Here is a 24468-nt window from a genome sequence, read left to right on the forward strand (position 1 = left end):
CAAACTCTATCAGAACTTTTATTGCCAAGGATTTACAAGGATTTATTCCCGAGGATCAGGCCTCTACAAGGAGACCAAAACTGAAGTTATGAAATCACTGACTGAACGGGTAGAATAGCAGTAATCTGCTGCGTGGTCTTCCACTACCACAGGATCTTATTTCACCGTAACAGCGCATTTCATCACAGATGAAATTCAGGCTTTGCAGAGTTTAGTGTTCGTCCTTATTAAACATACCTGATCCTCCTGATCAGCTCATTAACAAGTTCTTCATCAGCTGAATTCAGAGAGCTAGAAGATGGACAACACTAGAACAAGGTACAAGGAGTTTCAACACAACCACAATCAATGTATGATGGCTCTGAATCACCGTGCTTAATATGATGCCTAATAAGGTTCCTTTACAGTTAAAATGCTGCCTTAGAAGGCAGTGAATTGTAAGGCAGTGAATAGTAAGGCAGCTGCCCACAGAATGGAACACACTCAAAGACAGAGCTCAACATGAGGTTAAACATTAGCACAGGACTAAGATCAGGACTGAAATCTGGCTGAATGTTCTGCAGAGTGTGATCAGCATCAGATTACAGGTTTCTGACTGTGTGATGTTGATTAAGTTTAACTGTTGATTCTTCAGTGAATTTTTTACAGTGCACACTAGGAAATATCAAGTGTTCATTTCCTAACTTCTTTCTCTCGGTCCTTTAATTATAGGAAGCAGAACAGTGAGCAGAACAGTGAGCAGATTAACAGCATAGAAAAGACCCTCAAAGAGAAACTTGCTTCTTTGGAGAGGACTGTGTGAGTACACCGAGCACACTCAGCGTCTTTATTGGTGCTTTGAACGTTCAGAGTGAATCCTGAGTTGAGCTTCAGTGATTTCAGGCAACCTTCACAAAAGATTCAATGGTTCAGAACAGAGAAATCAAACTGGGCTCCTTCCAGACCACAGCTATGCAGAGCTTAGCGTTCCTCCTTATTGAACACACCTGAGCAGCTCATTAACAACTTCTTCATCAACGGGATTCAGAGAGTTAGAAGATGGAAAACACTGATCTCTGCAGAGCTGAGAACCTTAAGGAATCCTGTTTATAGAACATCTTCTCTCTTTGACACAAAGCTCTACAACATGTATGAGGAGCTTCATCACCACAACTACAATCAAATCAAGTGTTGAAAATATGAAATTAATTTCCTGACCTCTTTCTCTCGTTCCTTTAATTACAGTGAGCAGAATCATAACCTGATTAAGAGCACAGAAGATACCCTCAAAAAGAGACTTGATTCTTTGGAGAAGACTGGGTGAGTACACCGACACACGCACAGCGCCTTTACTGCTGCTGTGTCTGATCCACTCAGACTAGCGCAACACACACTAACACACCACCACCACATCAGCAGCTACGTTGACATGCAACCTAATAATCCGACTAATAGCTCAATCGGAATAGAATATGTCCATGTAAACTCCTCAGTAGGAACAGTCTAGTGCCATTGAGGCCAGTCGAAATACAATTTCTATCTGATTGAACGAGGAGGGTAATCCTGTAAATAATCTGTTAAATAGAGGAATAATAGGCATGTAAACACGTGAATCTGATAACTTTCCATTTAGAATGTGTAAATATGTTCTGCGCATGTGCGTCACATCATAGCAAAGGCACAGAACTAATAAACCGGCTCTGGCAAAAGTTTATACCGTTCAACACGGCGGAGCAGAAACTGGTCTGCAGAGGAGACGAAGTTCATGCTCTTAGCTTTAAAAGACGACGGTGGGACGGACGTCCAGCTTATGCGTCTGAGTACACGACGTCTCCCTCTCTGCCTTCTTTAATAAGAACATGTGATGGATGTTTTTCTCAGTCTGACATCATTTTAACGCAATTAAAAACACAAGCACTGCTCACTGCTGCTCATCTCACTCTGACTGGACCTCATGTGATGTTAAACACCTTAATCTGAATCTGGAATCAGAATGTTTTCAAACGGACTGGCAAAAATCTTTGGATGTAAACACAGCCAGTGTTACTTCAGTGCTGAGAATGATCCACCACTCAAATAGAACCTGCTCTGTGGGAGTCCATGTGGTCCTGACCACTGAAGAAGAGGGTAAAAGGGATTTAACAAAGTATACAGAGAAATTAATCCTGCCTCCAGTGTCCTCCTTGAGCCCGGGATAGCATATGCTGTGCTACACCTAGATTACAGAACGTCTTCTCTCTTTGACGTAACGTGCTAGAACTTGTATGAGGAGCTTCATCATCACAACTACAATTAAATCCTCAACACCCCGAATTCTGTCATACAGATAAAGACAGAGCTCAACATGAGCTTAAACATTAGCACAGGACTAAGATCAGGACTGAAATCTGGATGAATGTTCTGCAGACTGTGATCAGCATCAGATTACAGGTTTCTGACTGTGTGATGTTGATTAAGTTTAACTGTTGATTCTTCAGTGAACTTTTTACAGTGCACACTAGGAAATATCAAGTGGTTGAAAATGTGAAATTCATTTCCTGACCTCTTTCTCTCATTACTTTAATTACAGGGGGCAGAACAGTGACAAGACTGGGTGCATAGAAAAGACCCTCACAGACAGACTTGCTTCTCTGGAGAGCACTGTGTGAGTACACCGAGCTCACTCAGCGTCTTTATTGGAGCTTTGAACGTTCAGAGTGAATCCTGAATTGAGCTTCAGTGATTTCAGGCTATGCGATCCACAAAGATTCAATGGTTCAGATCAGAGAATCAAACGGGGCTCCTTCCTTTTGCTGAATTAGCTTAATCTCATACTGAAAAAATGAAAAAAAATTCAGCCTTTAACTGAAGTAAATTTATTCTGAGAAAAAAATCAAAAAATAATTATTTTTAACAAAACCACATGCGTCACGATTACTGGCACCCGTGAAAACTCACATAAACAGAATGTAAATGAAATACTTGTTCTCTTTTTCTTTTACATTTTAAAGTTAATCAGAGTGTCTAGAAACTTCCCTGCAGTCATCTTCAACTTCCTGTGTCAGTGGGGTATATGGGGTGACACAGAGGTCAAATTCCCTCCATTCATCCCCATGTGAAAGACAGGAGAACACGGAGTTTAAATAAGGGAAAATATGTTGACCTCCATAACTCATCTCACTCTGACTGGACCTCACCTGACGTTCGCTGTCACGGTAACGTTTACTCTAAGTGGTTCTCCATGCAAGTGCGTCATACTTACAGCGTGCATGAAAACAAACATTTTCCGTCAAATTGTTGAATAGTGAGCATATAAACACCTCAGTCTGAATCTGGAATCAAAATGTTTTCAAACGGACTGTCAAAAGTCTTTCCATGTAAACACAGCCAGTGTTACTTCAGCGCTGAGAATGATCCACCATTCACAAAGGGAATGATGTACCCTAGAGGATCGTACTGACTTGCTAGGTCTTTATAAATAACTCTCATGGTGGCTGGACCATGACTCATCACCCGACTCTTGTATGTCAACATGTCTAAGGGGCAGTTCCAACTGAGACCTAGGGCTCCCTCTCCTGATTCAGTCTTCTCATGAGCCAGCCACTGTTCACTGCTGCCTGACCTAGCTTCAATTGGAAGGTGACTGGTGACTGACTGCACGTTGCTCAACCACTGCCTTAACTCAAAACCTCCTCTTGTGAGTAATGCTCTCAGCTTGTCAATCAGCTTCCTGGCCTCTTCAGCTGAGGGCAGGCTCTGTAGACAATTATCAACGTAGAAATTGCGCTCTACTGAGAGTCTCACATCTTCACCCGGTTGACTATTCTCCCTTACATGTCGTTGCAGGGCATAGATTGCACAGCATTGACTGCATGTTGTTCCAAAAGGTAAGACTCTCCACTCATAAACATCAGGTGGATCTTCTCGTCTCAAGTCCCGCCATATAAACCTCAAGAGTGGACTGTCCTCTGACAGAAGTCTAACTTGGTGGAACATGGCTCGCACGTCTCCACTAATGGCTACCGCATGCTCTCTAAAACGCAGTAGAACTCCAAGGAGTGATGAGCCTAAGCTTGGCCCCGGAAGGAGGGCATCATTCAGGCTAATTCCACCTGACTGAAAGGAGCAATCGAATACGATCCGATTCTTAGCATTGTGCAAGACCATATGGTGTGGAATAAACCACGATTCTCTTTCATTGGGAGGCCTCTCTTTGAGCTTCATCACTGACCCTGATAGAAGTAATTTCTGTATTTCAGCACGGTAGGCCGCTGCACTCTGAGGGTCTTTAGCAAGCTTCCTCTCCAAGCTCCTGAGCCTAGATAACACAGCAGCTTCTGAGGAACAGAGCAGGGGAATATCTCGCTTACGTAAGGCGTTGCATAACGATACATACCCTCTACTTCAATGCAAACTGTCTTTGTTTCTAGCATTTCTATGGCGTCGTGGTCTTGTCTTGAACGGGTGCAGTCCTGTTCCCTACGGAACGGAACAGTGTCAACTCGCCATAACTTCTCTACACACTGGAATAGCTCTGCAGTATCCGGTACCACTGAAGTGTGTAAACACTGCTGCGGAGATAACCCTCGTTCCACCAGCCTAGTAGGTCCCTGAAGCGTCCATCCCAGTCTGGTGTGGACGGCTGCAGGTCCACCTGGAGCACCTAACTTCACTGGCTCGATGGGGGTTATAAGGTGAGGGTGGTCAGCACCAACTAGAAGAAGGGGTTTGGCTCTCTCGAATGGCTGGAGTGGAAGACCTGATAAGTGGCGGTACTGAGACTGTAATTTGGATACTGGATAGGCATGATCTACTAGGGCCAACCGAGAAGCTGTGAAAGCTTGTGACACCTGGTAGCGTCTCCAGGGCTGTGAGAAGGGAGAGATTTGGAAAGACACTGAAGACCCATTTAGCATTTGAATGTCATGTCGTATGGTCCTCAAAGTAAGGCTCTCAGGGGTTCCCTTTAACCCAAGTCTTCTTGTGGCTTCTGGTAGGAGTATAGTGCGCTCAGATCCATCATCTAGAACAGCAAATGTATCTAGGGTGCACTCTCCACAATGAAGCAGGACACGCACTACCTTAAGCAGTACACGATTATTGCTGACAGGCTTATTCAAATAGAGCAGCTGGGTGGATGTGTTCTCTAAGTGGGACTCGGCCTTCAGCTGATCCCTTTGGGGCTGGTCATTCACTGCGTGAAGGATCCTTAAGTGTCTCCTATTACAGAGGGAACAAGGTTTCTGTAGGTCACACTGGGCAGCTTGGTGGAACCGACCGCAGCGCCAGCATCATCGGTTCTGGCGGATCCAGTTAGCTACCTGGTCCTTAGTCAGGGTTTGGAAGGCTGGGCACTGGCTGAAGGGGTGCTCGGTGCTCTGGCAGTAGAAACAATGTGACTTAGGTCGGCTCTTAGGTGGAGCTCCAGCATTAGTGCTGGTTTGACTCCTTTCATTTTCTACCCCAATTAGAACGGTGGCAGTAGTGTGCTTGTGACGCTGAATGCCCTGTAAGACGGGCTTGGCTCGCTTCTCCCTCCTAGTGTGCTCACTCTCATATTCCTGACACCAGGCTTCATGCTTTAACCAACCAGCTACACCTTCCAATGTATATGCGGTGTTTGGGTGATGCAGCAGATGGCGGCGAAAATCTGCCCGACGATTTGGGGGAAGCTTATTGAGAAGTCTAGCCACGTGAGACCTGCATTGTAGCTCTACACTACCTTCTGGTCCCAGAGTCCGCAGCATACCAACTAATGACTGGACCTGGAGTGAAAATTTCTCAAAGGCCGAAGGATGGCCATCTTGTACATCGGGTAGGTCCATTATGTGAGCTATCCTCTGGAGGGCAATTTGGTGAGGCTGACCAAACCTCTCGTGGAGGGCTAAGATGGTATCAGTGTAGGGGGTAGACGAATGGAGGTAGGAGTCAGCTATCAGGCAGGCTTCTTCTATCTTAAGATGGTCTACTAACACCTGATACTTGAACAGCTCTGTACTATCTGGAGGTAGGAGGTTGTCTAGTGCCATCTTGAGGCGAGCAAACTCACTGGGGTCTTTATTACTAAAGTAGGGAATGGTAGGTTGGGGTCCTCTATAGTACCGCTCCACTCCTGAGGGGTTGTGGACTGGCCATGCAGTATGACCAAGAGTATGGGCGGTAGGTTCAGAGCTTAACTGGGGGGCCTCAGAACCAGGGTAGCGCAATACAGGGCTAACAGCATTGGGGTCAGAGGACGCCATTTTCTCTACTTGTCTTGGGTGGCTATCACTGTTAACTACCTTTGGTGTTGAAGTAGCTGGGTTAACTCCCTTGTGAGAAGGAGCAGGGGGTTCATAAGCACTAGCAGAGGTTTCAACCTCTGAGGAGATCCATGGAGGAGGAGCAGGCCACTCCTCCTCTTCTGTCCAAGATGACTTGACTGACTGCTGCTGACGGACAGGTTCTGAATCGAAGGGGGAGCCTGAACGTGTAAGATGACATGCTTTCTCCATTAGTGTGACTAAATCCTCCTTCGCTGCCTGGAGACGGGCTATATCAGCTCGTACTGCACACTGGGTTTCGTGTAGCTTTACATTTTCTCTATGAATTTCATCCATCTGTGCTTGATAGATCGTTTGAAAGGGTTCTCTACCAACTAGGAACTGGGAATTGGAGCCTAGAACACTGTCCGCTTGGTGTATGGACTGCTCAGGGGAGAGGTGCCACTCATCAATGATGGTGTTCCATCTCTGTTGTGAGGGGCATGAGACATGGTTCAGTTCTGTAACTGCTAAGGGGCTTGCGTCAGCTCCCGTTAATAACTGATCTGGTGTTTCATTAAAGCCTGCCATGGCTACTTCATAATCTTGCAAGTAAGCTGGACGGCGCTTAGGGCAGACAGACTGCATGACTGTTTACACTGACTGGCGTCAACGATACCAGCAAATGCCCATCCGGCTCGAAGGACCAGAAAATGTGGGAAAGGTTTGTTATAATTCTCTAATCCCACCGTAGGGGCTGTTTCCGTTTACTCATAGGTGGACATCAAACTGGGAAGGCCTATTAGAGCCCAGGAAATACGCAGCAGTCAGTGTGAACTTAATTGTGATTTACTGAACGACAGCAGATCATCCATAGCCCTCATGCTTCTTCAATGCAGTCTTATATACTCTTAAGTTGACTCATAGAACCGACAGCAAAGCATGCATCCGAATGTAACTTGATGTTAGGCTTATAAAAGGCTGATATGAGATGGTACGATGACTTGAATGATATAAAACTGATATGGTCTACGAAACAAACAGATGAGAAAAAACGATTACAAGCTTCTACATAAACATGCACTAAAATCGCTGAAATTCGCACCAGCTAAAGAACTTCAGTGAACACATAAAATGATGTGCCCGAGGCACATAACTAACGTTCTGCTAAGCATTACCTCACTCTGTATAACAATGAACTCTCTCACACATTATGACTTGTGTTAGGTTTAACTTAAGCTACATAACGACTGTAACTGCTAACTCACATGAGGTCATGCACGCATATCAGTGTAAATAAAGTCCTTCAGCTCTCTACTTGTGCGGCGCTTGCTCTCCCCCTCTTGCTCCTTGCTCACTCTTTGACGTAACGTTCTAGAACTTGTATGAGGAGCTTCATCACTACAACTACAATTAAATCCTCAACACCCCGAATTCTGTCATACAGATAAAGACAGAGCTCAACATGAGCTGAAACATTAGCACAGGACTAAGATCAGGACTGAAATCTGGATGAATGTTCTGCAGACTGTGATCAGCATCAGATTACAGGTTTCTGACTGTGTGATGTTGATTAAGTTTAACTGTTGATTCTTCTGTGAACTTTTTACAGTGCACACTAGGAAATATCAAGTGTTCATTTCCTAACTTCTTTCTCTCGGTCCTTTAATTACAGGAAGCAGAATAGTGAGCAGAACAGTGAGCAGATTAACCGCATAGAAAAGATCCTCAAAGAGAAACTTGCTTCTTTGGAGAGGACTGTGTGAGTACACCGAGCACACTCAGCGTCTTTATTGGTGCTTTGAACGTTCAGAGTGAATCCTGAGTTGAGCTTTAGTGATTTCAATCTAGACGATTCACAAAAGGTTCAGTGGTTCAGATCAGAGATATCAAACTGGACTCCTTCCAGACCACAGCTCTGCAGAGCTTAGCGTTCCTCCTCATTAAACACACCTGATCAGCTCATTAACAAGTTCTTCATCAAAGGGATTCAGAGAGTTAGAAGATGGAAAAAACTGATCTCTGCAGAGCTGAGAACCTTAAGGAATCCTGTTTATAGAACATCTTCTCTCTTTGACACAAAGCTCTACAACATGTATGAGGAGCTTATTCACCACAACTACAATCAAATCCTAAACCCCAAATTCTGTAATACAGATAAAGACAGAGCTCAACATGAGCTTAAACATTAGCACAGGACTAAGATCAGGACTGAAATCTGGATGAATGTTCTGCAGAGAGTGATCAGCATCAGATTACAGGTTTCTGACTGTGTGATGTTGATTAAGTTTAACTGTTGATTCTTCAGTGAATTTTTTACAGTGCACACTAGGAAATATCAAGTGTTGAAAATGTGAAATTCATTTCCTGACCTCTTTCTCTCATTATTTTAATTACAGGGAGCAGAACAGTGACAAGACTGGGTGCATAGAAAAGACCCTCACAGACAGACTTGCTTCTCTGGAGAGCAGTGTGTGAGTACACCGAGCTCACTCAGCGTCTTTATTGGAGCTTTGAACGTTCAGAGTGAATCCTGAATTGAGCTCCAGTGATTTCAGGCTATGCGATCCACAAAGATTCAATGGTTCAGATCAGAGAATCAAACGGGGCTCCTTCCTTTTGCTGAATTAGCTTAATCTCATACTGAAAAAATGAAAAAAAATTCAGCCTTTAACTGAAGTAAATTTATTCTGAGAAAAAAATCAAGAAATAATTATTTTTAACAAAACCACATGCGTCACGATTACTGGCACCCGTGAAAACTCACATAAACAGAATGTAAATGAAATACTTGTTCTTTTTCTTTTACATTTTAAAGTTAATCAGAGTGTCTAGAAACTTCCCTGCAGTCATCTTCAACTTCCTGTGTCAGTGGGGTATATGGGGTGACACAGAGGTCAAATTCCCTCCATTCGTCCCCATGTGAAAGACAGGAGAACACGGAGTTTAAACAAGGGAAAACATGTTGACCTTCATAACTCATCTCACTCTGACTGGACCTCACCTGACGTTCGCTGTCACGGTAACGTTTACTCTAAGTGGTTCTCCATGCAAGTGCGTCATACTTACAGCGTGCATGAAAACAAACATTTTCCGTCAAATTGTTGAATAGTGAGCATATAAACACCTCAGTCTGAATCTGGAATCAGAATGTTTTCAAACGGACTGTCAAAAGTCTTTGGATGTAAACACAGCCAGTGTTACTTCAGCGCTGAGATTGATCCACCACTCAAATAGTACCTGCTCTGTGGGAGTCCATGGGGTCCTGACCACTGAAGAAGAGGGTAAAAGGGATCTAACAAAGTATGCAGAGAAATAAATCCTGCCTCCAGTGTCCTCCTTGAGCCCGGGATAGCATATGCTGTGCTACACCTAGTTTACAGAACGTCTTCTCTCTTTGACGTAACGTTCTAGAACTTGTATGAGGAGCTTCATCACCACAACTACAATTAAATCCTCAACACCCCGAATTCTGTCATACAGATAAAGACAGAGCTCAACATGAGCTGAAACATTAGCACAGGACTAAGATCAGGACTGAAATCTGGATGAATGTTCTGCAGACTGTGATCAGCATCAGATTACAGGTTTCTGACTGTGTGATGTTGATTAAGTTTAACTGTTGATTCTTCTGTGAACTTTTTACAGTGCACACTAGGAAATATCAAGTGTTCATTTCCTAACTTCTTTCTCTCGGTCCTTTAATTACAGGAAGCAGAATAGTGAGCAGAACAGTGAGCAGATTAACCGCATAGAAAAGACCCTCAAAGAGAAACTTGCTTCTTTGGAGAGGACTGTGTGAGTACACCGAGCACACTCAGCGTCTTTATTGGTGCTTTGAACGTTCAGAGTGAATCCTGAGTTGAGCTTTACTGATTTCAATCTAGACGATTCACAAAAGGTTCAGTGGTTCAGATCAGAGATATCAAACTGGGCTCCTTCCAGACCACAGCTCTGCAGAGCTTAGCGTTCCTCCTCATTAAACACACCTGATCAGCTCATTAACAAGTTCTTCATCAACGGGATTCAGAGAGTTAGAAGATGGAAAACACTGATCTCTGCAGAGCTGAGAACCTTAAGGAATCCTGTTTATAGAACATCTTCTCTCTTTGACACAAAGCTCTACAACATGTATGAGGAGCTTCATCACCACAGCTACAATCAAATCCTAAACCCCAAATCCTGTAATACAGATAAAGACAGAGCTCAACATGAGCTTAAACATTAGCACAGGACTAAGATCAGGACTGAAATCTGGATGAATGTTCTGCAGAGTGTGATCAGCATCAGATTACAGGTTTCTGACTGTGTGATGTTGATTAAGTTTAACTGTTGATTCTTCAGTGAATTTTTTACAGTGCACACTAGGAAATATCAAGTGTTGAAAATGTGAAATTCATTTCCTGACCTCTTTCTCTCATTATTTTAATTACAGGGAGCAGAACAGTGACAAGACTGGGTGCATAGAAAAGACCCTCACAGACAGACTTGCTTCTCTGGAGAGCACTGTGTGAGTACACCGAGCACACTCAGCGTCTTTATTGGAGCTTTGAACGTTCAGAGTGAATCCTGAATTGAGCTCCAGTGATTTCAGGCTATGCGATCCACAAAGATTCAATGGTTCAGATCAGAGAATCAAACAGGGCTCCTTCCTTTTGCTGAATTAGCTTAATCTCATACTGAAAAAAATGAAAAAAAATTCAGCCTTTAACTGAAGTAAATTTATTCTGAGAAAAAAATCAAGAAATAATTATTTTTAACAAAACCACATGCGTGCCATAAAACCACATGTGCCACGATTACTGGCACCCGTGAAAACTCACATAAACAGAATGTAAATGAAAGCAAGCAAGCAAGCAAAATTTATTTATATAGCGCTTTTTACAACAGGTGTTGTCACAAAGCAGCTTCACAGAACAATCAGCATTACAGAGAGAAGAGAAAAGAAGAAAGAAAATCCGGGTCCGAGCCCCCATGAGCAAGCCAGCGGGACGGTGGCAAGGAAAAACTCCCTAAAAGAGGAAGAAACCTTGAGAGGAACCAAGACCCAGAAGGGGAACCCATCCTCCTATGGTCGACACCGGACAGCAAACATTATTAGTATGAAGTATTATAGTAAAGTGGGAAAAGAAAGATCTGAGGGTGAGGACTGCACAGCGCTGTACAGCAAGAAGCTCAGTGGTGGTCAAACCGGTCCAGAAGGCTGGTGAGCAGCGGCACCAATCAAGGCAGTAGAGGCAACAGCATCAGGCGCACAGGATGGGCAGCTGATCAGCTCGGCAGAGAAAGGAGAAGAAAAAAAACAGAGTTAGTACTGTAAAGAGTGGCTGACCACAGATTACAGTAAAACAGAGCATAGAGTGTAGACTCCAGCAGGTCTAGACCTGACAGGGAAGACTAATCACCAAATGCTTGACTGTACAAATAAGTTTTTAGCCTAGACTTAAAGATTGGGGCTGTGTCTGATTCCCGAACATTGGCAGGAAGATTATTCCAGAGCTGGGGGGCTTTGTATGAGAAAGCTCTCCCCCCTGATGTAGCTTTATTTATTCTAGGTACCAGTAGTAAGCCAGCACCTTGTGATCTAAGTAGGCGTGATGGTTCATAGTAGGAGAGGAGCTCACTCAGGTACTGAGGGGCGAGCCCGTTTAGAGCTTTATAAGTCAGTAATAGAATTTTATAATCAATGCGAAATTTAACTGGTAACCAGTGCAGGGCTGATAAAACTGGACTAATATGGTCAAACACTTCTTCTCTTTGTATTTTACATTTTAAAGTTAATCAGAGTGTCTAGAAACTTCCACGCAGTCCTCTTCTACTTCCTGTGTCAGTGGGGTATATGGGGTGACACAGAGGTCAAATTCCCTCCATTCGTCCCCATGTGAAAGGCAGGAGAACACGGAGTTTAAACAAGGGAAAATATGTTGACCTTCATAAGTCAGAGAATGGATGTAGAAAAACAGCTGCAAACTCGACTGAATGAGAACCCAAGTGTCTTCTGTCCCCACACACAGTGAGGTGGATGGTAAGAGAGGACAAAGAAGCCCCAAGGACAGTTACAAACAGCAGCATCTTGGGGTCACCAGGTCTCCAAAACTACCATCAGACACCACCTCCATACCAACAGATTATGTAGAAGGCATGCCAGGAAAAAGCCTTTTCTGTCATCTAATCACAAATGTAAGATCCTGGAGTTTGATAAACGATACTAGGTCTGTGATTGGAAATGGTCAGATTAAACAAAAACTGAGGTTTTAGGTAAAACACACTCAAGGTGGGTTTGGCATAATGAGAAGGATGAGTACTCTGAAAGACCCTGACCCCCAATGTTAAGTAGGGTGGAGGGTCTGTGATGTTGAGGGGCTGTTTTTCCTCCATTTTCCTTAAGAACCTTGTTAGAGAACATTGTCGTCATTTGATCCTGCTGAAGAACAATAATCAAAAATATATGTCCAACACAAAAAAGGTTTACTGAACTCAAAATGAAGCTTCTGCCCTGAACATCTTAGTCCCCTGTTCTAAACCCCATAGAAAACCTGTGAGCTGAGCTAAAGAGAGAGAGGGGCTAGGACCCTAGAAGATCTGGAGACTCTGTAATGAGGACTGGCCTCAAATTCCCTGCTCTGTGTTCTCCCACCTTAGAAGATGATGATATAGGAGAAGAGTAAGTCCTGTTTCATTTGTTAAGCATTGAATGCAGGGCTGTGAATAATTATGACACACATAGTTTGTTTGAAAAACTGTTTCTTGATGGATTTTTTCTCAGAATAAACTCAGTTAAATAAACAGTTACAGTTTGGATTTTCTCACTTTTTTCAGTGTGAGGTCAAGCTTAATCATCAAAAGGTGAATTACTTATAACCCTTAGTAATCTTTTTCCCCAGACTGCCGGTAGTTGTGGAGAGGAGTGTATGAAGAGTTTTATCACTATGACCACAAACAAATCCTAGAAAACAAATGAAAGAAATTCTCAATCTCTTTCTCTTCTTTCTAACATGTTCTGCAGAGTGTGATCAGCATCAGATTACAGGTTTCTGACTGTGTGATGTTGATTAAGTCTAAGTGTTGATTCTTCAATGAAATTTTTACAGTGCACACTAGGAAATATCAAATAGTTGAAAATATGAAATTCATTTCCTGACCTCTTTCTCTCATTACTTTAATTACAGGGGGCAGAACAGTGACCAGACTGGGCGCAAAGAACAGACCCTCACAGACAGACTTGCTTCTTTGGAGAGCACTGTGTGAGTACACCGAGCACACTCAGCGTCTTTATTGGAGCTTTGAACATTGAGAATGAATCCTGAGTTGAGCTTCAGAGATATCAGGCTAAACGATTCACAAAGATTCAATGGTTCAGATCAGAGAATCAAACTGGGCTCCTTCCTTTTGCTGAATTAGCTTAATCTCATACTGAAAAAATGAAAAACAATTCAGCCTTTAACTGAAGTAAATTTATTCTGAGAAAAAAAATCAAGAAATAATTATTTTTAACAAAACCACATGCGCCACGATTACTGGCACCCGTGAAAACTCACATAAACAGAATGTAAATGAAACACTTCTTCTCTTTGTATTTTACATTTTAAAGTTAATCAGAGTGTCTAGAAACTCATCTTCAACTTCCTGTGACAGTGGGGTATATGGGGTGACACAGAGGTCAAATTCCCTCCATTCGTCCCCATGTGAAAGACAGGAGAACACGGAGTTTAAACAAGGGAAAATATGTTGACCTTCATAAGTCAGAGAATGGATGTAGAAAAACAGCTGCAAACTCGACTGAATGAGAACCCAAGTGTCTTCTGTCCCCACACACAGTGAGGTGGATGGTAAGAGAGAACAAAGAAGCCCCAAGGACAGTTACAAACAGCAGCATCTTGGGGTCACCAGGTCTCCAAAACTACCATCAGACACCACCTCCATGCCAAAAGATTATCTGGAAGGCATGCCAGGAAAAAGACTTTTCTGTCATCTAATCACAAACGTAAGACCCTGGAGGTTGATAAGCGCTACTGCGCTTGTGACTGCAACCGGGTTCTATGGTCAGATGAAATGATAACTGAGATTTTAGGTAAAAAACACTCAAGGTGGGTTTGGCATAATGAGAAGGATGAGTACTCTGAAAGACCCTGACCCCCAATGTTAAGTAGGGTGGAGGGTCTGTGATGTTGAGGGGCTGTTTTTCCTCCATTTTCCTTAAGAACCTTGTTAGAGAACATTGTCGTCATTTGATCCTGCTGAAGAACAATAATCAAAAACATATGTCCAACACAAAAAAGGTTTACTGAACTCAAAATGAAGCTTCTGCCCTGAACATCTCAGTCCCCTGATCTAAACCCCATAGAAAATCTGTGAGCTGAGCTAAAGAGAGAGGGGCTAGGACCCTAGAAGATCTGGAGACTCTGTAATGAGGACTGGCCTCAAATTCCCTGCTCTGTGTTCTCCCACCTTAGAAGATGATGATATAGGAGAAGAATAAGTGCTGTTTCATTTGCTAAGCATTGAATGCAGGGCTGTGAATAATTATGACACACGTAGTTTGTTTGAAAAACTGTTTCTTGATGGATTTTTTCTCAGAATAAGCTCAGTTAAATAAACAGTTACAGTTTGGATTTTCTCACTTTTTTCAGTGTGAGGTCGAGCTTAATCATCAAAAGCTGAATTACTTTTAACCCTTAGTAATCTTTTTCCCCAGACTGCCGGTAGTTGTGGAGAGGAGTGCATTTTATCACTACAACCACAAACAAATCCTAGAAAACAAATGAAAGAAATTCTCAATCTCTTTCTCTTCTTTCTAACATTACAGCGGACAGATCAGTGGGCAGGCTAAGGGCATAGAGGAGACCCTCACACAGAGACTTGATTTTTTCCAGGAACTTGGGTGACTAAACTGAACACATGAACAGTGTCTTCAATGCTGTACTGAACGTTCAGAGTGAATCCTGATCTGAGCTGAACTGAGTTCAGGCTACACGACTCATAAAGGTTCAGTGGTTCAGAACAGAGGAATCAAACTGGGTTCCTTCCAGACCACAGCTCTGCAGAGATTAGTGTTCCTCCTCATTAAACACACCTGATCCACCTGCTCAGCTCAACAACAAGTTCTTCTTCAGCTGAATGAAGAGAGCTAGAAGATGGAGAACACTGACCTCTGCAGAGCTGCAAGCCTGAAGGAACCCAGTTTACGGAATGTCTTCTCACTAGAACATGTACAAGGAGTTTCATCACCACAACTACAATAAAATCATCAACACCCCAAATTCTGTAATACAGACAAAGACAGAGCTGAACATGAGCTTAAAGGACAGGAATAAAATCAAGACTGAAACCTGGCCGAATGTTCTGCAGCGTGTGATCAGCATCAGATAACAGGTTTTAAGGGTTTATGATGTTGATTGTATCTGGAAATGTTTAGATAATTCCCTTTATGGTCTGGACCAGGGGTTCCCAAATATTGACCCACCACCTAAATAGTACCTGCTCTGTTGAGGTCCATGGGGGTCCTGACCACTGAAGAACAGGGTAAAAGTGGGCTAACAAACCATGCAGAGAAATTAATCCTGTATTTGAAATATCGAGTTTTTGAAAGTGTGAATTTCATTTCCTAATCATTCTCTCATTCCTTTAATTACAGTAACCAGCATCATGGGCAGAGCCCCCAAAAGAGACGTGCTTATTTGAAAAAGACTGGGTGAGTACACTGAGCACACACACAGCATCTTTATTGTTGCTTTGAACGTTCAGAGTGAATCCTGATCTGAGCTGAACTGAGTTCAGGCTTCTCATAAAGATTCAATGGTTCAGAACAGAGGAATCAAACTGGGCTCCTTCCAGACCACAGCTCTGCAGAGTTTACTGTTCTTCCTTATTAAACACACCTGATCAGCTCATTAACAATTCTTCATCAGCTGAATTCAGAGAGCTAGAAGATGGAGAACACTGACCTCTGCAGAGCTGAGAGACTGAAGGAACCCAGTTTTCTCACTTCTTCGTCTTCTCACTAGAACATGTACAGGGAGTTTCATCACCAGAACTACAATCAAATCATCAACACCCCAAATTCTGTAATACAGACAAAGACAGAGCTGAACATGAGCTTAAAGCACAGGACTAAAATCAAGACTGAAACCTGGCCGAATGTTCTGCAGCGTGTGATCAGCATCAGATAACAGGTTTTAAGAGTTTATGATGTTGATTGTATCTGGAAATGTTTAGATAATTCCCTTTATGGTCTGGACCAGGGGTTCCCAAACTTTTCCAACTAGTAGATGATGTTTAGTAGCTACCAAGAGCTGGAAGCTGAACAGAGGAAACTTGCACCTGGAATTCTGAGCTTAAATTAATTTATAATGTTTTTATTTTAGCAAAACATCAGAAAAATATTTTTCATGTGTAAAACTGTTTTTGATTGTCTGTCTATATTGTAACAAGTTTTCTCTTCCTCTTCTTTCTATAAATACAGATCCCAGAATTAGGACTACATCGTTTAGTAGTCCAGTCAAGACTAAAAGCTGAAGTATTGTTGAAGAATTGTGATCAGCATCAGCTAACAGGTTTCTGACTGTGGGATTTTGATGATATTGATTATATCTGTGAATGTTTCCTGTAATGAATCCCCTTTTCATGGTGTTCCACTGTAAAGACCATAGACTGTCTGGTAGATCTCAGTCTCTCTCTCTCTCTCACTCACACACACACACACACACACACACACAGTCAGTGTAGAAACACGGTAAAGACCCCGACACTCTGACACCCCGACCAGCAGCAGCTCAAATGTGTCTGATTTCATCTTCAGCTGATTGCAGAGCATCTGAAGCAGCTGTAAGGCAGCATGTTCACCCTTCAGCTCCTGATAGAAGTGTGGATGAGTTCCTCTCAGAGCTCACAGCTCACTATCACATACACAGTGTTCATATAGAAGTGAACTTGTAGGAGTGAACCAGTGATGATCAGCCAGCAGCAGCTCTGACTGTTTAAAAGTGATCAGGTATTGATTGTGTAATAGAGCACAGAGTTGGCTGTAGATGGATCACTGTGCTGTGGATCTAAATGCCTTTACACACTGAACCAGATATAAAAATAAACACAAATGTTAAAGATCTAAACTGTAAAATGAACAAACGGTCAGAAGGTCTGTGTAGAAGATCCTGCGCTCCTCACTCTCTACTCTGTATAAGATAAAGGAGAGCAGAGCTTCACCACCTCATTCAGGAGCTGAATTTTCTACTTCTTACCTGTTTGCATCCCTGTTAATAGTATTGGACATGCACACCACACTGAGGCCTAAATGTCTTTCAGTCTGAGTCCTTTTAAAGTGTTACCCACTTACTGATACTCTTATTACTTTCTGTGTGTATAGAACCCACATTACTGCAGCTAACTAACTAAAAGCTCTTAATAACTACAACCTCTCACAGCATGTGTGACTTTATTAACACTATTGTTGTTACTGTTGTTATTAGTAATAGTATTGATAGTAATATTGTACCTTCTATTGCCTGCACATCTTCTATATTCCTACAAGTAAGAGTTAAATCAACAAATGTCTAATATTTCCCATCTTCGTGTGAATGTGACATCATTCAAAATGTGTGAACAGGCCAATGAGACAATGGGCAGTATAAAAAAATAATGAGTGAAATTCAGAATTTGTGAACTGGCCAATGGGACAGTTGTCAATATGCATATTAATGAGTGCTGGAATATGTTTATTGAAAAGCATCAGATAATGGTTCACAGCATTGATCACTGGTTCAAAGCATTGATCGCTGGTTCACAGTATTGACCACTGGTTCACAATATTGACCAATGGTTCACAGTATTAATCACTAGTTAATAGTATTGATCATTGGTATGTCTTTGTATTGTATTTGTGTAGCATGTCTGAAGGTTTATTGTTGTGAATGTATACAGAACTGTAATCACTAATTCTGCATGTTAACACCTTGTAGACTCTTAATTTGCTAAAGATATTTGTTATGCATAACAATACAAGGCTGTTATAACCCTGCGTGTATGAACAGTAAAGGCTGTTTAAAGGACTGTTTAACATCTTTATAACTGCTTCTCATTTTCAGATCTTCACATGAATGTTTGGCAAAGTAAACTATTAACTTGAAACCATGTAACTTGAAAACTGAATTTTCCTGTTTAAATAAGAGTTTTTAAACCATAAACAATAAGCATTGTTTGATAATGCTTTATTGACTCTCCAGTCCATATGCGTGAATGCGAGCGAATGTGATGCAAGCACATCAATGACTCATCTGTGAGGTCACAAAAGAACCCAGACGAACATCTAATGAACAGCAAGGCCTCACTTGCCTCATTGAAAGTCACTGTACACGATTCCACAATAAGAAAGATGCTGGGCCAGCTGCATGGAGCAAATCACTGCTGACCAAAAAGAACACAAAAACTTGTCTTTGGTTTCCAAAAATCATCTAGCCCCCCAAGACCTCTTGGATAATATTTGGACTGATGAGGTAAATGTGGAACTTTTTGGAAGACATGGGTCCCATTACATCTGGAGTGAAGTTGACACTGCATTCCACCATAAGAACATCAAAGCAACAGTAAAACATGGTGGTGGTAGTGTGATGGTCTGGGGCTAGTTTGCTTCTGCAGGACCTGGACGATTTATCATAACTGATAGAACCGTCAAGTGCAGCTGGATTACATAGCAGGAAAATGATTCGAAGCACACAAGCCACATAAGTCCACCTCTAAATGGCTCAAAAGAAATAAAATGATGGTTTTGGAGTGGCCAGGCCAAAGTACTGACTTGATCCCCTTTGAGTTGCTGTGGTAAGACCTTTAACAGGCAGTTCATGCTCGAAAACCCTCGAATGCAGACGAATTAAAACGACTCTGCAAAAAGGGTGGGGCCAAAATTCCTCCACAGGGATGTACAAGACTCACTGAAAGTTATCATAAACGCTTGATTGCAGTTGTTTCAGGTGAGGGACAAATACCTTAACACAGCACTGTAGATCCCGTTGTGTTCATTTTATATTTTGTGCACCAAGTGCGATGTTAAGACAAATCATCATGTACATCGTCCAAACTGTAGACATGTAAACCAGGCACCCTGGAGGTCTCTTACCCTGGAGGTCTGCACATTGTAGCTGTCACCAAAGTGTGGAGTACAGAGCTTAGGGCTTCATTTGGGACTGAGCTTTATCAAATCCCTGTTTTCATAACAAAGCTGAGACACGTTTCAGATCACTGCTCAGAGCACATCACTAGTGTAGCTCTAGCTATACCAGTTACGCTGAGTGAGGTGGGTTAATGCAGTCAGTGCTGGTTTGTTCATTTAAGATTTGGATTCTGTTTCACGGATCTGCTTTCCTGATATAATGTCTGTTTGATGATATCAGAGCTTAGTCTATTTTCTGTTTGTGATGAACGTAAACCAGTCAGCATGTGAACCTCATCTGGACTGTAAAGAACCATCTATTTTGTGACCCATGTACACAGACGACCATCTTTACTGAGACCACGATTCTAAAGTGGAGAAGAAATAGATAAACATTAACTGAAAGTGTCTGTGTTTGTGTTCGTACCCCTCAACGGAAGATGTTAAAAAAAAGTAATCATTAAATAACACATTTTAACTTATTCTCACTCTTTCTTTTAACACTCTTTATGAGTGCACATGAGCAGCAGCGTAGCACCACATTTTAGGCCCCGAGCCATTAGAGTGCCCCCACCCAAACACTTAGAAATTAGAGAAAAGGAAAAAAAAGAATGTATTTATTAGCCAATATCTGCTTATGAGGTTGGTAGGTAGGCATTTAAGGGTTAAACATCAACAAGGTAGATGTGCTTGAATGTGTGAATCACGAGTCTTGTAAGTAAGTAAGAACTGTTTGCAACTAATTTACCAGACTTTTTAACCGTTATCTTATTTTAATTATTTTATTGTTCATTTATTATTATTAATATTCTTATTTAAATTATTATTATTTTAGTCATTTTAATAAATTTGAGTGTACTCTTTGATCTTATTCCCTTTTTATTTTATTTTGATTTGTCCCTCCTGCTGGATGTTTGAACCTGGACTGTCTAGACTATGACCCTGGATTTGCCCCAAATAAAAGTCACTTATCTCCACATATGCGTCCGCCTCCTCGCTCCCCGTTGTCACATTTACAATTGAGCTGTTTTATTGTTTTATATATTTATTTATTGCATTCTAATTATTAGTGTTTTTTACACTTACCTGATTTGTTTATTAAATTTGTCTTTATTAAATTTACTTTTATTATTTGATGTGTTCTGAACATTATCAATCCCTTGTTCTGCATCAGCTCTGCAACACTGTAAATGCGGGTCACCCTCAGTGTTCTCTGAGATTAAATAAAGGTTGATTGATTGATTGATTGATTGATTGATGGAAGAATTTAAAAACTTCATTTCTCTTCAAAGTAACCAGTGTAATTAGAAGGAAAACCAAAAAAGAAAAATATGAATAAATAATAAATATACCGTCATTTTCCCTGAACCTGCTCATCCAGTGGCTGTAAGTTGTCTGTTATCTCCTCACCTTGCTCCATGTCCTCAGCTGGACCCGTGGAGGAGGAGGTGCTGCTCCACCTCCCTCAGCGACTGCAGCTGCTTCTGGGACGATCAGTGAGCTTTACAGGTTAGCTGCAGGGCTAACGCTAACCTCAGAAACGCCGTCTGGTACTTCAGACGCGTCAGAAAAGTTTTATTTGCTGCATTAAATCAAATTCTGAGCTTCTTTATCAGCTCGTGCTTGTTAAACAGGCCTGCTAATGAAGCTCATCGCTAGCTAGCCCAGCTAACTCCAGCTGCCGCTGCTACGGCGTATTCAGCGTTTGGCCCTTCAGGCTCACCTGCTCTCAGGAGTGAACGGGTCAGAACCGCTCCTGCCCTCTGTCTGCCTTCTCTCTGACTCTCCCTGCTCCGCTCACCTGTGAAATCCTGGTTCTGGCTTCGTTTTCAGCAGCGGGTCAGAACCGGTCAGCAGCCGCTAACCGTCCTGAACGGCCATCAACAGCCAGCAGAGGACCGATGTGGATCAACCCACTTTCACTTCCGAGGGGGGAGAGAATAGAGACCGCGGGATAAACAGACCGTGGAAGATGATCATGGAAATACAGTCTCGTATTATTTATTAGCAGAATAATATGGAGTTTTAAGAAATCTAGAAACCAAATTCAGCGTGTTTCTGAGACTTTTGAGGCCCCCCATTCAGGGGGTCCAGGTTAGTCCGGTCCATCATTTCCCGCCGGGCATATTCAGATAATCTGAACCAGCAGATTTAATTTAATTTAATTTATTCATATTATTATTCCTTCTTTAAAACAGCGATTTATTAATAAGCTTCTTTATAAACTCTTATAAGCCGGACTTTCCCCACAGCGCTGCTCTGACCCAGCACCAGTTTTAGCCGTTTGAGTTTGTTTAGTTCTCAATTTAACGATAAACAGGAACTTTTCTAGCGGTTTTTCTGAAGAAATGAGATGAGCTAAAGTTAAATTACTCGTCTTAAACTTCAGCAAACGGTCACTAAATCAGCCTTTACTGCTATTGTTATTTAGCAAACAGCGCAGCTAACTTCGCTTCTGTTCCTCCTACCAACGGCGCTGCTGTTAGCACAGAAGCTAACGCTACTTAACGGTAACGGAAATAACGGCTGTTAGCTGTTTTTACCTCACTAAATAACCTGTCCTAATAATTATGAACTGTAGGGAGTTTATTTACACATCTAGAGTCTAATATATGCAGTTTAGCCAGCTTTTAATCTTCCTACACGAAGCTGAAATTAGCTTCTTCTCCGAATATCACGGTCCACCTTAAATAGGGCAGCAGTGCCGTTCTGATGCTGGCGGGCAGCCTCAGCGCCTGAATGGAACTGCTGCGCTATTTAAGGTGGACCGGGAAGTTAAAATCAGAAGCCGGTAAATGTGATTTTTCAGCGTCAGCCTCGTCCTTTACACCCAGAGAGCTTTATGTTCTCACGCTCAGCTCGAAAGGAGAGAGGTTTAAATGAAGATCCCCTCAGAAAACGGGTGAAATAGCGCTGCCGTACCGCAGGGCTGCTCAGCTGGTCACCTGCTGGTCAGATTAATGCACATACACCACAAAACCTGAATTTATCACCACATATTTTCAGCATTAACACTTGCATTGTTGTTATATTGGATTAGTCTACATGCTGTGACCTTCATATACAAAATGCTCTGTGTTTATATATTTTTATTATTATATATATTATTATATATATTATTGTAGGGGGTTTGTACAACTCGGGGGCTTTTAGAGGCTTTAATGTATTTACTTATGTCTTTATAACATGTATTGGTGGGACAGTACCACTCCAGGTGGTCTCCTCTACATCTGATATCACTGAACGAGGGGGTGGAGAAGCTTCAGCATGTTTCAGACCACTGTTTGTATGAAGCCCATCACTGTACGGAGCACGTGGTGAAGGTAGGCAGCCACTGTGAGACTCGTCTGCTCTGTTTCAGGGGTGAGGTTTGGGGAATATTACTGCCACGTCTGCCACCTGTGTGATAAAAGCAAGAAGATCTACCACTGGCAGCCCTGCAGCATCTACAGGTGGGACAAGCCACGTTTACACCCCTGTTCTTTTGTCTAGTAGCTGTTTACATTTTCCACTGTAATAAACCGATAAGGAAGTATTTATTTAACTGCTACACAGTTCTTGTTCATGTCCACCAGCTTCTTACTCGAGGTTACCGTTCTGCCTTTGGGGCGTGGCCATGCCAGGACACAGCTTGTGCATTTGATATTTACGATTGATGACACGCGTGTGCAGAACTTGAGTGCTTCTGATCTGTGATCTGAGTTTTCAGTCAACAGTGTGTTGTGTGATTATAACTGAGTGAAATTATATTCCAGATATAGTTCATACATGCACTCACGGTAGCAAGCAGCTGTACGTCACGCTCATGTAGATGTTATTAAATAAAAACTGAGGATGTTCAACATCTGCATCTGGACATCTGAGCAGAGCCAGTGCCTGCTCTATTAAGCAAACAGCAACTGTAAAATGGTTAGTGTGATATTTGGCCTAAGCCAAATTACTACAATTACTGTGTGGTTAAATGGGCTCATTGAAAGCTTCTGTACCTGAGTATAGACAGTTTTAGGGAGTTTTGTGGTACAAGATGATGTAAGGAAAGTATAATCACCATGAAATTAAATTGGTAAGAAAGTCATAAAAAGTTATCATCACCAATAAAGTACTATAGACACACTTTCAGTTTACAAATTGTCTGAAAATGTACTATTTAAAGAAATTGTGATGCCCTCCTCCTCTGTGATGATTTGCTCTTGGTGTGAGGAACAGCTGCCTGCAGTGCTTTTACCTTCCATCCTCCTTCATGGTTAGAAGTTTGAGAAGCTGTACAATAAATTGTAAAGAACAACAAAAACAACACCAGACATGTTACGTCAGGGGTTCCCAAAGTCGGTCCTGTGCTCGTCAATTAGACAGAGACGGAACTGAGGCAGCACGTCGGCCACCAGAGTAGGGAAGAAAACCTGATCTCAGTGATTTTGACTGTGGCGTGATTGTTGGGGGCAGGTGGGCTGGCTTGAGTATTTCTATAGTTACTGATCTGAGATTTTCACATCCAACAGTCTCTATATTTTACTCAGAATGGACCAATAAAGAAAAAGCATCCAGTGAGCCGCAGTTTAGAATGCACAACACGTCAAACCTTGAGGTGGATGAGCTACAACAGCAGGAGACCATATCAGGTTTCTGTAGAGAAGAGTGGGGCCAGAATTCCTCCACAGTGATGTCAAAGACTCATTGTGAGTTATTGGCAAACGTTTGATTTCAGTTGTTACTGCTGAGGGCGTCACAACCAGTTATTAGGTTAGGGGGCAATTTTACTTTTTCAAATATGTTTTGAATAAATCTGTATCTTCAATAAATGACATGATCAGAAGCTGCATCTCGTGTTTATTCGTGATCACCAGCGGCGACAGTGACTAGACAAACTCCCTGAGAGCAAGAGGAGGAAACCTTCAGAGGAACCAAGACTCAGAAGGGGAACCCTTCCTGCTCTGGTCGACACCAGATACCAGAACATTAACAAACTCAGCAACCAGGTCTTTTTCTACATCTTGGACTTCAAACTCTGTATTATGACGATTAAAAATACGAAGAACAAAAGCTGTTTCTGTCTGTTTCAGCACCCACACAGCATCAGTACTGAACTAGAGCGCTTGGTGTTGATGTGTTTATTAAATATGAGGCGAC

General features: G+C 42.2%; 1 protein-coding gene across 8 annotated transcripts in view; it reads left to right on the plus strand.

The window, feature by feature from the left end:
• The window catches only part of LOC108416057 (uncharacterized protein MCAP_0864-like), a 184725-nt gene extending 166911 nt beyond the window's left edge, over positions 1 to 17814 (plus strand). For all 8 annotated transcript variants that reach the window (XM_037531574.1, XM_037531576.1, XM_037531577.1 and 5 more), the window contains 10 exons: positions 712 to 798; positions 1225 to 1299; positions 2549 to 2623; positions 7876 to 7962; positions 8600 to 8674; positions 9912 to 9998; positions 10636 to 10710; positions 13370 to 13444; positions 15835 to 15891; positions 16663 to 17814. In XM_037531574.1, the coding sequence (XP_037387471.1) occupies positions 712 to 798; positions 1225 to 1299; positions 2549 to 2623; positions 7876 to 7962; positions 8600 to 8674; positions 9912 to 9998; positions 10636 to 10710; positions 13370 to 13444; positions 15835 to 15891; positions 16663 to 16675 (706 nt within the window). In that variant the 3' untranslated portion in view covers positions 16676 to 17814. The remainder of the gene's footprint in view (positions 1 to 711; positions 799 to 1224; positions 1300 to 2548; positions 2624 to 7875; positions 7963 to 8599; positions 8675 to 9911; positions 9999 to 10635; positions 10711 to 13369; positions 13445 to 15834; positions 15892 to 16662) is intronic.
• The last annotated feature ends 6654 nt before the right edge of the window (positions 17815 to 24468 follow it).

Source organism: Pygocentrus nattereri, chromosome 20 (assembly GCF_015220715.1).
Source record: "Pygocentrus nattereri isolate fPygNat1 chromosome 20, fPygNat1.pri, whole genome shotgun sequence".
Lineage (NCBI taxonomy): Eukaryota > Metazoa > Chordata > Actinopteri > Characiformes > Serrasalmidae > Pygocentrus > Pygocentrus nattereri.